This window comes from Berghia stephanieae, chromosome 5 (assembly GCF_034508935.2).
Source record: "Berghia stephanieae isolate SIO BIC M18660-M18661 chromosome 5, UCSD_Bste_1.3, whole genome shotgun sequence".
Lineage (NCBI taxonomy): Eukaryota > Metazoa > Mollusca > Gastropoda > Nudibranchia > Aeolidiidae > Berghia > Berghia stephanieae.
The window spans coordinates 1086050-1099577 of record NC_088364.1 but is presented as its reverse complement, the minus strand read 5'-3'; the positions used below and the strand labels follow the sequence as shown (position 1 = coordinate 1099577).

General features: G+C 36.1%; 1 protein-coding gene across 2 annotated transcripts in view; it reads right to left on the bottom strand.

Moving 5' to 3' along the window:
- The window catches only part of LOC144972220 (eukaryotic peptide chain release factor GTP-binding subunit ERF3A-like), a 42673-nt gene extending 36526 nt beyond the window's left edge, over window positions 1-6147 (bottom strand). The window contains exons 1-2 of one of the 2 annotated variants that reach the window (XM_078913250.1): window positions 5520-6147; window positions 630-707 (exon numbers count right to left, since the gene is read on the bottom strand). In XM_078913250.1, coding sequence (XP_078769376.1) covers window positions 630-707; window positions 5520-5760 — 319 coding nt within the window. In that variant the 5' untranslated portion in view covers window positions 5761-6147. The remainder of the gene's footprint in view (window positions 1-629; window positions 708-5519) is intronic. The other variant, XM_078913251.1, reaches the window with a different exon arrangement.
- Between the last annotated feature and the right edge of the window lie 7381 nt (window positions 6148-13528).

Sequence of the window (13528 nt, the reverse complement as noted above, 5' to 3'; positions counted from 1 at the left end):
TTGAAATTTTATAACCAATTCTAGCTTTAATAGGCAACCAGTGAAGGTAATAAAGCATTGTAGTTATGTGCTCTTTTTTCTTCTTTTAAACAATTCATGCTGCTTGTTTTTGTAAAAGCTGTAGTTTCTCAGGGAATTAAAAAGTCATGAAACACAATCGTAAAGTCAAGAAAAGATAAAAGCAGAGATGAATGATTGAATGGACTTTAGCGTTAAAACATTTGACAATTGGTCATAATTCAAGATAAAGACATAGCTGTCAACTTTCAAAGAGCTAAAACAGGACACTACTACCATCATGTCCCTGGACAGCAGTTTGGACTTTACTAGAATAATAATACACCCTTTTCTCTTCCTTGTTTGAATTCGCTAGTCAACATACCATAACCCTGGGACATGCAAGGGTACATAGCCACAAACATAAACTTAAAATTTTTCTCAGATTGCCAAATCGGGTTAGGATTTTAACAGGACAGCTGGCTGCTATGGAAAGAATTTTACAAAGATACGAGAAATGTCTTCTTTCCAAAGACAGGTTACAATCAATTATAATACAATCAAGTCGCAAAGATTGTTTTTGTTAGGTCATGGGCATTTGGAATCAAAATTAATGATGAACAAAAAGCCACCTTTCTCTCCTGTGTCCATTGCATCCTCTTGGTCTAAACTGGGAGGGGTTTCCTCTGGATCTGGTGGTCTAAGAGCATCTGAACAATAAAATTATATAAAATAAAATAATTTAGAATTAATCAGTGCTCATGGTGACAACAATGAAAAAGAAGGAAAATTGAAATGATTGCCTTTAGGCCCTTTTTTTTACCAAACCAACCCCCAGTTTTAGAGCAATTGAGTTGACAAACTATTATTATTGATACTATAGCTAACTTCTGGAGAGTGAGAAACTGCACTGATTTGCTCTACTATATATCAAGTCTCTCACTGCCATTACATATGATTGGAGATAGGAGGAAATTCCTATCAGGGGTAACAATGACTGGTCACAAATAGGAGGAAATTCCTATCAGGGGTAACAATGACTGGTCACAAATAGGAGGAAATTCCTATCAGGGGTAACAATGACTGGTCACAAATAGGAGGAAATTCCTATCAGGGGTAACAATGACTGGTCACAAATAGGAGGAAATTCCTATCAGGGGTAACAATGACTGGTCACAAATAGGAGGAAATTCCTATCAGGGGTAACAATGACTGGTCACAAATAGGAGGAAATTCCTATCAGGGGTAACAATGACTGGTCACAAATAGGAGGAAATTCCTATCAGGGGTAACAATGACTGGTCACAAATAGGAGGAAATTCCTATCAGGGGTAACAATGACTGGTCACAAATAGGAGGAAATTCCTATCAGGGGTAACAATGACTGGTCACAAATAGGAGGAAATTCCTATCAGGGGTAACAATGACTGGTCACAAATAGGAGGAAATTCCTATCAGGGGTAACAATGACTGGTCACAAATAGGAGGAAATTCCTATCAGGGGTAAGAATGACTGGTCACAAATAGGAGGAAATTCCTATCAGGGGTAACAATGACTGGTCACAAATAGGAGGAAATTCCTATCAGGGGTAACAATGACTGGTCACAAATAGGAGGAAATTCCTATCAGGGGTAACAATGACTGGTCACAAATAGGAGGAAATTCCTATCAGGGGTAACAATGACTGGTCACAAATAGGAGGAAATTCCTATCAGGGGTAACAATGACTGGTCACAAATAGGAGGAAATTCCTATCAGGGGTAACAATGACTGGTCACAAATAGGAGGAAATTCCTATCAGGGGTAACAATGACTGGTCACAAATAGGAGGAAATTCCTATCAGGGGTAACAATGACTGGTCAAAAATAGGAGGAAATTCCTATCAGGGGTAACAATGACTGGTCACAAATAGGAGGAAATTTTTCAGCGCGTAGATCATGACCCATCCATGCTACTGTGCAACAGCCAGTGAGAGAGGGTCGCGAAGTTCGCGCAAGTCGTCGAACACAGACCTAGTCAGTAAATAATGCATGCACAGAAGTGTGTTGGAGCTTCTCGGACCAGAAGGTTTCTCTCTATTTTGCTACCAACACACATGCATTTCTCAGCGTCTTATTTCTTTTTCCCTATGATTTATTGGTTCCGTCTGGATGGGGAAAAAATAATGGGAAATATATTTTCTTCTTGGAAAGCTCTCACACGACTGCTCCGCCTCCTTTTCTTCTTCTTTTTCTTTTATAAGAATTTTTCCAAATAAACAAAAGAATCAGCGTAAACATTTAACACAAACAGGAGCGAAGATACACAGCTTCCCGTGTCAAGCACTGTCTAGATACACATCCTTCAAAAGGGTAGGAATTGTTCTCTTCCTTTCATTTTACAACTAACTCAGACCTGGGCCCTCAAATAATTGGGATCTTTTTTTTGTTTTTTTTTTTGGTACCATAAAATAAGGGCCTCATTATAAATTAGGGGAAAGTGATATGATTTGACGAGTCAATTGACATGTCATATCTGTGTTGTGTTTATTAATTAATCCATATTTTTGTCCTGTTGTGTCTATTTTCGTGTGTACAAAAAGTTCCGACAATTTTTTCACCAACCACCAAGTGTTGTAATTACACTTTCCAACTTTTAGTTGTATCAGCAATTGCTACGAGACGCATTTTGGATTGCATCTTAGTAAATGAAATTCTATTTTATAGGTTGTAGGTGCATGGATGGGTCATGATCTCAGCGCTGAAAAATTTCCTCCTATTTGTGACCAGTCATTCTTACCCCTGATGGTAAATTATATTCATCAGTAGTGATGGTCTTCCTCGGATCCACTTTAGAGACAGAGGAATTTCCTCCTTTTAAAAAAAATGTTGAGCACGTTGGGCGGATATTGCCCTATATAAAAGCTCAAAGTTTTTAAATTGTAATTTGTTTTTTGTCTTTTGATGAAAACAGTAAGATTTTATTTTTGGTCCAAGTAAGATTGATATTCGCCTTTAAAAGGTTAAGTTGTTTTGTTTTTTCAGGTTTTTTTTGTTTTTTTTTCAAATGCGGATACGCTGCTGCTTCTTTTTTTTCCTCAACTGGCAAGCTATCGCTGTACTTACCCGCATGGCTTGCACACACAAAAGGATACATCTAGGTCACAAAACCTTACATCCAGGTCACAAAATCAGACAACTAGGTCACACATCAAGACATCTCTGTTTCGTTTGTTCCAAGATAGCAAAACAAACCAGACGTCTTGGAGTTAGAAAGAGCTTTCCATAAAATATTTGGTATTTGCAAGACCCCCAGAAACCAATTCCCTATACAGCTCTTGTGCACGGTTACTTATGACCTTGATTTCTTTCGTACCCACCCCCAAAATCCCACTTATTGTGTGTTATAGGCAGAACATATTAAATAGCTGGGCTGCCACATGCGTGACTAAATTGGCCAAAGAGAGAATCTATACTTTGGCATTAGACACCCATTACCTGATGTCTTGGTTTTTAATCCTAGCCGAGTGAGAGAGAAAAAACAAAACAATCATACATGTATCTGCAAACAGCAGAACGTTTTCATTTTACATTGAGATGGGAAGGGGAAGGGATAACACTATGATAAGAACGAGAGAGAGAGAGAGAGAGAGAGAGAGAGAAGAGAGAGAGAGAGATGGGCAGGGGGATGGGGGGATAGTAAGGGGGAATGGGAAAAGATGAAAGAAACAACGGGTTGCCTGATGACTTAGATCAAAGGAATGTTACAGCGGTGTTCACGGTGCGTACTTCGTGAAATTTTAACCCTTTACAGTGACACTGATTTTTTTCTGCAGATTGCTTATGCGGAATAAATCGTTTCCACCAAGAGAGCAGTAGTAAGAGTAAGAGTATATTTCGACTCGGGCTTCAATTAAACTATAAATCCCAAAGCTCGTCTTTTAATGATAACATTAAGACTAAGATCTGGAGTTTATGGAGTGTAAGATCGAATCTCGCCATTAATGGTTAAAATTGTTTTGATTTTTTTAAAAATAACACACACACACACGAGCGCGTGCGGTCACGACAGCGAGGACCATCTATTGCTTGTGTTGCAAGAGTAAAGTAAACCAGTTTACGTGTACGTAGATCCTGAGGCTAGATGCCCCGTTACCGTGTACGTAGGCACTCCCAAAAAAAAAAAAAAGAAAGAGATACACATACACACGCGCACACACACACACACACACACACACAGTCTCGCATCCGCTACGAACTAATTTTGCGCACCAATTTTTACTGCACTAATGCACCAAATTGCATACCTATCTATGGACACTTTTTTCCGTATCTTTTTCCCAATAAACTTTTTTAAAAACCTGGGGCGGCACCTTGATAACAGACACGATTTCGCGAGGAATGAATCATGAAAAAAATTAGGATATAATTTCAACACAACTTTTGAAATTCATCAAGGTTTGTCCAGTACCGAATGGTTTTTTGATAGAAAACAAATGCATCTTCAAATCTAAACTGCTTTTGACGGTAAGCGGTAAATTTTTTATTTATTTTTCTGTCCAAACGAATGATTTGTCCTGGTATAACCGTATAGAAGCTAAATTAGGCACTTTGATAACTCCAGTCCAGTGGCCGCCGATAGGCTCACTGTAAGGTGAAACTCGTTTTTTGGAACTTTATTTTTGACCCTTTACTGATTTGGTCACCATGGCGTTATTTGTGAACCTATGTGACTAACTTTGGTATCATTATAAAGGGCACAAAACAAGCTTTCTAACGGTGTATTTAATTCTTAATTCCTGATTGTATTTCTCAGAAAGCTTATGTAATAAAAATTTATAAATTTTTGAATTATAAGAACTTTTTAAATTATGGATACATTTTAATTATACTTCATACATCGATAGACAATTAATTGAAGAATATCTCTGCCAAATTTCATCAAAATTGATACACTCGCTCATTATTTTATTTTTTCCGCCATCAACCCCACTTTTTAGGACAAAAACCTCATATTTTTCCCCCTTTTCATTTATCCTTAATTTTTTCCATACTTTCCATCCATAAAAATTATTTATATGAAAATAAAGCTTATTTTCTGACCAATAAAATGATACCTAACACTTGCCAATTATTTTTTAATTGAAACAAAACTACTGAAAACAATAAGTGGGCCATGTTGACTGTAAAACTCAAAATTTCCCGATCCCCGCGAGATGCTGGTTTTGAGGCAGCAGTGAGATCACAGATTCTCTCTGTAAAATTGACAAAAAATTTCAATAGAAAAATATAAATAACTCTGGAACCGTAGGTCGTAGAGAAACAAATAAGATATCAAATTTTATGTTTTTTCAAGTCCCATCCCCCTGACTGAGTCAAATCAAGATATTTTGAGTTTGAAAATTTTATCAAAGTGCCTAGCTAAATATTGGTAACACCGGCTCACCTCTCTAGTAAGTAAAGAGTAAAGTGAAAGTTCAATACTCCATAAAATCTTATCGAAAAACGATATCAATTCGGTGGAGTCAGAAATTAAACTTACTGGAATTGGGTTCTGTCTGGTCTGCACTGTTATTCATTTGTAACTCTGATGGTGGACTAGGGGAATGTGAAACGGTAGGGACGAATGGTTGGGCAAAGACATTTTGACCAGGTGTGAACACAGGGGCATTGACGTTCAAATGCGACATGGGCGTCGATAAATCGGAAACAGGGTCTTGAATACCGACAGGATTGTCGTCCCATGAATCAGGAACGCTGTCCTGACCATTTTGGGGCTCCATTGATACAGAACTTTCACAAATTCACTATCAATCCGTTACACCACGGTCAGCAATGTGTACCGCGTGTTGTATCTTTAGTAAGAGAAACACCCGAAGTGATGGGTATCAAGAGATGAATCGGATATTGCATCAATATCATTTCGATATATTATGTTACATGCCAAGTCATGAGTATTAGCTCTCGAAAGAGTAAAAAAATCACTTTTCTCCTCTCAGTCAATTCAGTGAGTTCAACGAAAGCTGGTCGCTTTATTTTCATCTTTCTGATTAACAAATCGTATGAATATACTGTCTTTTGCCTTCACTTTTTGAGGTATTCGAAAGGAAACCGCTCATGAGGTGGAGATGGTCTAACTCTTAATATTGAAGATGGCCATTTGTGAATCGCTTTGTTCCGAAATCGATGATGTTCACCGCAATAACAAAAAAATGAAATTGTAAAATGTTTTTTGTGTTTTGATTTGTTTTAGAGATTAAAGACCTATCCTACTAACATCATACAATAAAAGAGTAAAGTTTGCTGCCCCAAACGTAAACAATAACAAGTTGCTAGTGACTTCCGTTAGGGACCGGAATAATTTACGCACAATATAGGTCTCCCAATTTTGTAGTTTGAGTTGTAGGCAATACACTTTCAGTATTGAAAATATGTTTACATAAAATCTAACAGTTGCAAAAATAATAATATAAGGCTAAATTATTATGAAAATCAGGCTCCGAATAATTCTCGTTTTGTTCACACCAGCGCAGTAATTTGCTCTGGTCTAAAAATAGATAGACTGTAACTTTTGATAAATTTTAGAAAATGTTACCTTTTGTTCCATAAAATATCCATATCTAGACATTATTTGATGCATGATCGAGTATTTATGAATATGTGTTTCTTTTGCCACCTAACAGCCAAATTTTAAAGGTTATTTTTTTCTATTATTTACATTGGAACGTGAGCTGTCAAGACAGGAACATGTGGTTTGCCACGTGCTTCTCGACCTTTGTTTACGTTTGGGGCACCTTCCTTTACTCTTCTATAAAATTTAAATACGTCTGCTTATGATACTTTCGATACTATTCAGTAACTTGCCCAGCCCTATCAATGCTTTGTAATGCAATAAATGACGTCACGAGAACTCTGATAAGATACATTCCTCGCTCGAGATGAGATTCGCCTCATTTTTGTTTATTTATGCAAAATAAACGATAAAGAGAATTTTGATTTTCGATAAATTTAAGCAAATTTATCTTTTCGCCTTCGAAAAAAGGTCCATTTCCTTCTAACCGAGTTCATTTCGTATTTCGTTGCTTGCTATTTGTTCCTTCCGGGCGGTCAACAATTTTTATGAAACAGGTAGGAATCACAGCTGTAGTTTTTATGCCAGAATTTTTTCGTTCATGCAACTACAAAACAATATTATATTTTAAGTAGGAATAAAATCGGTTACAATGTGCTTGATATAGCCATGAAGACAGGGTAGACAATACTGATGACACCAGAAAGCCTATCATTACGTTTGGTATATTGTGATTTAAATCTGGTCCAAAAAAATCATGTAATTTTGTAACCGAATTATACAAAGCCAACAATCTGACAACTGTCACAGAGTTCCGCAAAGGAACTGTGTTTTCAGTCCACCAGTGGACTTAAAACACAGCTGTGTATTCAGTCCACCGGAAATAAAAATATTTAAAACGGACCAATTATCGATAATGACGACATTGATACTGAGCCTATTGTAAGGTAGTCATCATCAAAAGTGGATAGGCATAACATTTATGGAAATAATATCATTTACAGCGTTTTATTTACTCTCGGAAAGTCTTGAGTGAGAGTTGTTCGAAATCGGGAGCCTGAAATAGATCTCAATTCTCGATACCATGGTTGCCAGATAGCCATTTGTCTGGCCAATTTGGCCAAAATTGACCACACAGAGAATAATGTTTCTATAAGTAATCTAAAATTGACATTTATATCTATTTTTAATGTTTGCTAGTCCGTTATAATTTTTATGATTACCAAAACCGATGAGTTTTCCAAGGAGATCATAGTTTTAGTATTGTTTGCCCACCTAAAGTTCTATTTGGTCACTTTTCACATCGATCACTGGCCTCGAGCACGCCTGTGTACTCCCTTGGCAAAAAAAAAATAATCTTAATTTTCAAGTTCAACACGTTGACGCCATTCCTGGTGACTCGAGAAGTTTGATCGACTTTTAATTTTGTAAAAAGATGATTTACTTTTACTCACTTTTAAGATTATTATTTTAATTTAGAACACAGTGAGGCGTCAAAATGTATTGCCTTGTGTATTTCTTGTACGTAACAATATGAATCCGGAGAAAAACGAACAAACAAAACAAAAACAAACCAAAAAAAAAGATAAAAGAAAAATAGAGAACATCTTAATAGTTATAGGGTCTTGAATGTGTTTAAGGGAGCGTCAGAGAGTCAGAGAGAAAAGGGGGTGGGGTGGGAGAGATAGGAGATAGAGTATAGATAAATAGATAGAGAGAGAGAGTGAGAAGGACTGCTTTGTAGCTACTTGTACTCGATTTTTATTTTGGTTCCTATCCTTATTTATAAGTTTACAGCTTGGGACACTTTTGGTGTAGACAATATCGACGTGAGCAGCAAGGAAGATGACTCTACATTATTTTAAGGACTCTTTTGTTTTTAAAGGTTTGATGGCGCTTATGAAACATTGAGGTCATTTTAGGGCTAGTAGAAAGGAAAAAATGGGATGCCAGTCCAAAAAAAAATAGTTTTAGAAGACATGACAGACGATGAACAATAGACCATCCCTACAATTCAAAGGACAAGGGATGATTTTGAAAGAAAAGGATCTTGGAAGAAGACAAAGTCAAGACTGCCCGGGGGCGGGGGGGGGGGGGGGGGGGGGGGGGGGGGAGAGGGGGAAGGCCTCGAATCACAGCTGTACTAGAGCCCAGTGATCGATGTGAAAAGTGACCAAATAGAACCTTGCTTGGGCAAGCAATACTAATACTCTGATCTCCTTGGAAAATTCATCGGTTTTGATAATCACAAAAAAATTCTAAAGACTAGGAAAAATTAAAAATAGATGTAAATGTTAATTTTAAATTAATTGTAGAAACATTATTCTCTGTGTGGTCAATTTTGGCCGTACTCGAGTCCAGTGATCGATGTGAAAAGTGACCAAATAGAACCTTACTTGGGCAAGCAATCCTAATGCTCTGATCTCCTTGGAAAATTCATCGGTTTTGGTAATCACAAAAAAATTCTTAAGGACTAGGAAAAATTAAAAATAGATGTAAATGTTAATTTTAAATTAATTGTAGAAACATTATTCTCTAAATTGGTCAGGCCAATGGCTATCTCGCAGCCACGGTAAGAATCTCGTCAATGTTTGATAAATCGGTTTCGAGAATTGAGATCTATTTCAGGCACCCGGTTTCGAACAACTCTCAATCAAGATTTCCTGAGAGTAAATAAAACACTGTAAATGATGTTAGTCAGCCGTTGAATTGCTATAAATTTTATGCCTGTCCATTTCTGATGATGCCTATAATAGGCTCAGTATCAAAGTTGTCACGATCGATTAAGGTAAGTATAGACGATAATTGGTCCTTTTAAAATATCTTTATTTCCGGTGGACTGAAAACACAGCTGTGTGGACTGAAAACACAGTTCCGCAAATGACCCATGAGCAGGGCCCTCCCAAGTCCTAAGGAACTGTGTTTTCAGTCCACCAATCGACTGAAAACACAGCTGTGTATTCAGTCCACCGGAAATAAAAATATTTAAAAAGGACCAAATATCGTCGATACTTACCTTAGTCAACACTGGCGACATTGTCATTGATGCTTAGCCTATTGTAGGTTAGGTATCATCATAAATGGACGGGCATAAAATTTATGGCAATTTGACGGCTTAATAATATCATTTACAGCGTTTTATTTACTCTCGGAAAGTCTTGATTGAGAGTTGCTCGAAATCGGCGCCCGAGTTTCTTACAGATAGCCACTGGCCTGACCAATTTGACCAAAATTACTACACAGAGAATAATGTTTCTATAATTAATTTTAAATTAACATTTATATCTATTTTTAATTTTTCCGAGTCCGGTAGAATTTTTGTGATTATCAAAACCGATGATTTTTCCAAGGAGATCAGAGTTTTAGTATTGTTTGCCCAAGTAAGGTTCTATTTGGTCCCTTTTCACATCGATCACTGGCCTCGACCACACTTGTACCCATCCCCCCCCCCCCCCCCCCCCCCCCCGACCCGGGCAGTCTTGACTTTATCATCTTCCATCCTTTTCTTTCAAAATCATCCCTTGTCCTTTGTCTTGCAGGGCTAGTCATTGTCTGTCATGTCTTGTAAAACTAGGATTTTTTTTCTACTAGCGCTAAAATGACCTCAATAAGCGCCATCAAACCATTGTTTTTGAGTCTTTAAAAGAACGTAGAGTCATCTTCCTTAACATATATATCTATTTTTAATGTTACCGAGTCCGTTGGGGTTTTTTGTGATTATCAAAACCGATGATTTTCCCAAGGAGATCAGAGTTTTAGTATTGTTTGCCCAAGTAAGGTTATATTTGGTCCCTTTTCACATCGATCACCGACCTCGAGCACGCCTGTGTTTTTGAATGGTATTGGTATCCCATTTCTTACTCTCTACTAGCCCTATCTATCTTTCTCTCTCTCTCTCTCTCTCTCTCTCTCTCTCTCTCTCTCTCTCTCTCTCTCTCTCTCTCTCTCTCTCTCTCTCTCTCTCTCTCTAACATATTCAAGACTCTATAACTATAAAGTTGTTCTATTAACTTTTTGTATTCTTTTTATTTATTTATTTTTTTTTTTTTAGTTTTTATTTTTTTTTTTTGTTTTGTTTCGTTTTTCCCCTGAGACATATTGTTACGTACAAGGAATGCACAAGGCAATACATTTTGACGTCTCACTGTGTTCTGATTGAAAGTGAGTAAAAGTAAATCAATAAAACTTCTCAAGTCACCAGGAATGGTGTCAACGTGTTGAAGTCGAAAATTAAGAATTTTTTGACTGGTATCCCATTTCTTCCTTGAAATTCTACTAGCCCTATCTATCTATCTCTCTCTATCTCTAATCTCTCCCACCCCACCCTCTCTCTCTCTCTCTGACGATCCCTCAAACATATTCAAGAGCCTATAATAATAAAGTTGTTCTCTTAACATTTTTTGTTGTTTTGTTTTGTTTCTTTTATATTTATTATTTTTTGTTTGTTTGTTTGTTCGTTTTTCTCCTGACTCATATTGTTACGTACAAGGAATGCACAAGGCAATACATTTTGACGTCTCACTGTGTTCTAAATAAAAATAATAATGTTAAAAGCGAGTGAAAGTAAAAAAATATAAAATGTTAAATGTCGTTCAAACTTCTCAAGTCACCAGGAATGGTGTCAACGTGTTGAAGTTGAAAATTATTAATTTTTTGCCAAGGGAGTACCAAAAAAAAAAAAAAAAAAAGAAAGAGAGAAAGAAAGAAAATATTATGCAGAGAAAGGAGCTCGAACACCTGACCTAACTCATCCCACCCCGGTTACAGTTACGCTGTGCTAAAACAGCAGGCCACCTCGCCTTCTCGCGCTCGGTCAAACAGTTTAGCCCGTATAATTACAGTATAATCTTTTCCGGTGGACTGAATACACAGCTGTGTATTCAGTCCTCTGGTGGAAATAAAAAATATTTTAAACGGACCAAGTATCGTCTATACTTGCTACCTTAAATGACGACATTGATACTGAGCCTATTGAGGTTAGGCAATAACCATCATCTTTATTATTATTATTATTATTATTATTATTATTATTATTATTATTATTATTATTATTATTGTTATTGTTATTATTATTATTATTATTATTATATATTTTATTATTATTATTATTATTATTATTATTTTATTATTATTATTATTATTATTATTATTATTATTATTATTATTATTATTATTATTATTATTATTATTATTATTATTATTATAATATACTAATTATATTATTATATATTCTATTATTATATTATTATTATTATTATTATTATTATTATTATTATATTATTATTATTATTATTATTATTTTATTATTATTATATTATTACTATTATTATTACTATAATCATCATCTTTATTATTATCTATTATTATTATTATTATTATTATTACTATTACTATAACCTATATTTATTATTATTATTATTATATTATTATTATTATTATTATTATTATTATTATTATTATTATTATTATTATTATTATTATTATTATTATTATTATTATTATTATTATTATTATTATTTTTATTATTATTACTATTATTATTTTTATTATTATTATTATTGCATCATCATCGTCGTCATCCACAACATCGATAGCAGCAGGGATAAAATCATTCATTTTCATAAACGATTTTATTGTCAGTTATAAGATTTTATTTAAGAGCGCAATGGGTGAATGGGAGAAAACATGTTACTGTTGCGACGGCCTTGATTATTGACCGGATGGGTGACAATGGATGCAAAAACTTGTCCCCGGCATTGGGTCTTTGGTTAAGACACTTAGCACAAATTGCCTCTTTTTAAATTTTTAAGGGTTTTACGGCGCTTGCGGCACATTTCAACGCCAGCAAAAGGGAGGGAATTGGGATACGTAGTGAAAAGATTCTAAAATAACAATGAAAACGCACTAGAAATTGTAAGATAATTTAATAAGTCTCATCCAGACGCCAAGTCATGGTCTTACAAAGAGGAACACACTCAAATGTTTACAAACCATAATATATTCAAAACAAACCCCAAAACAATGTAAGACTATAATATAACAGAGAGATGGTTTACAGGAGAAAAAAAGATCATCTCCCAAAACTATAACTATACATTTCCCTCCAAGCCAAGGGCTCCGGCCAGGGCCAGGACAAAACTAAGTATGTAATCCCATTCCAAGACAAAGACACAAAGGAAACTCAGAAAACAGATATAGGGGGCCTACAAGAGATGAAGTGAGTAGGAAAGTGCCAGAAGACGATAGAGAATAAACATTTCGCGGCGGTGATGGGAGTTTGAACCCGCGACCTTACTGGTACGACAACTCCGTCTGGCCGGGAAGAGCGTGACTCTACCGTATGAGCTATCCACGATCCCAATATAGGGGGCCAGCGCAAGTGACCTCCTGCCCGCTATGAGTGGTAAAAAAAACCTACAAAGATTTCCCCATTTGACTCAGTTGTGAATGAATACCAGACTTTAACAACGATGGATATTTTATAGTGGAGCAAGGGCCATTTGTAATGCATAATTTAATAAACAAATAGACAGTTAAAATAGGGCACTCAACATCCTTTGTAAAATAAATCATGGATGGTGTCACCACTCAAGTCTCATCCAGACGGAAGTGGCTGGTCCGACGTGCAGCTATTTGCCTAAATTAAGCCCATAACTGCGTTTGGGTGTCAGGCCTACATATATGTACCTATACGTCGGGCTGGTCTGTTTAATAAGCTTTTAAATCATGTGCCGGAGATTTAAAAAGAAAACAACAAAAAAAAACAACTCAATAATGAAGCAATGTTTTGAAGGACAAAAACGTTTTGAAATGACCAAACATCCAGGCTAGGACAGGCCGTGCCACATACAGGCAAGGACAGGCCGTGCCACATACAGACTAGGACAGGCTGTGCCACATACAGACAATTACAGGTCACATACAGGCTAGGACAGGCTGTGTCACATACAGACTAGGACAGGCCATGCCACATAGTCTAG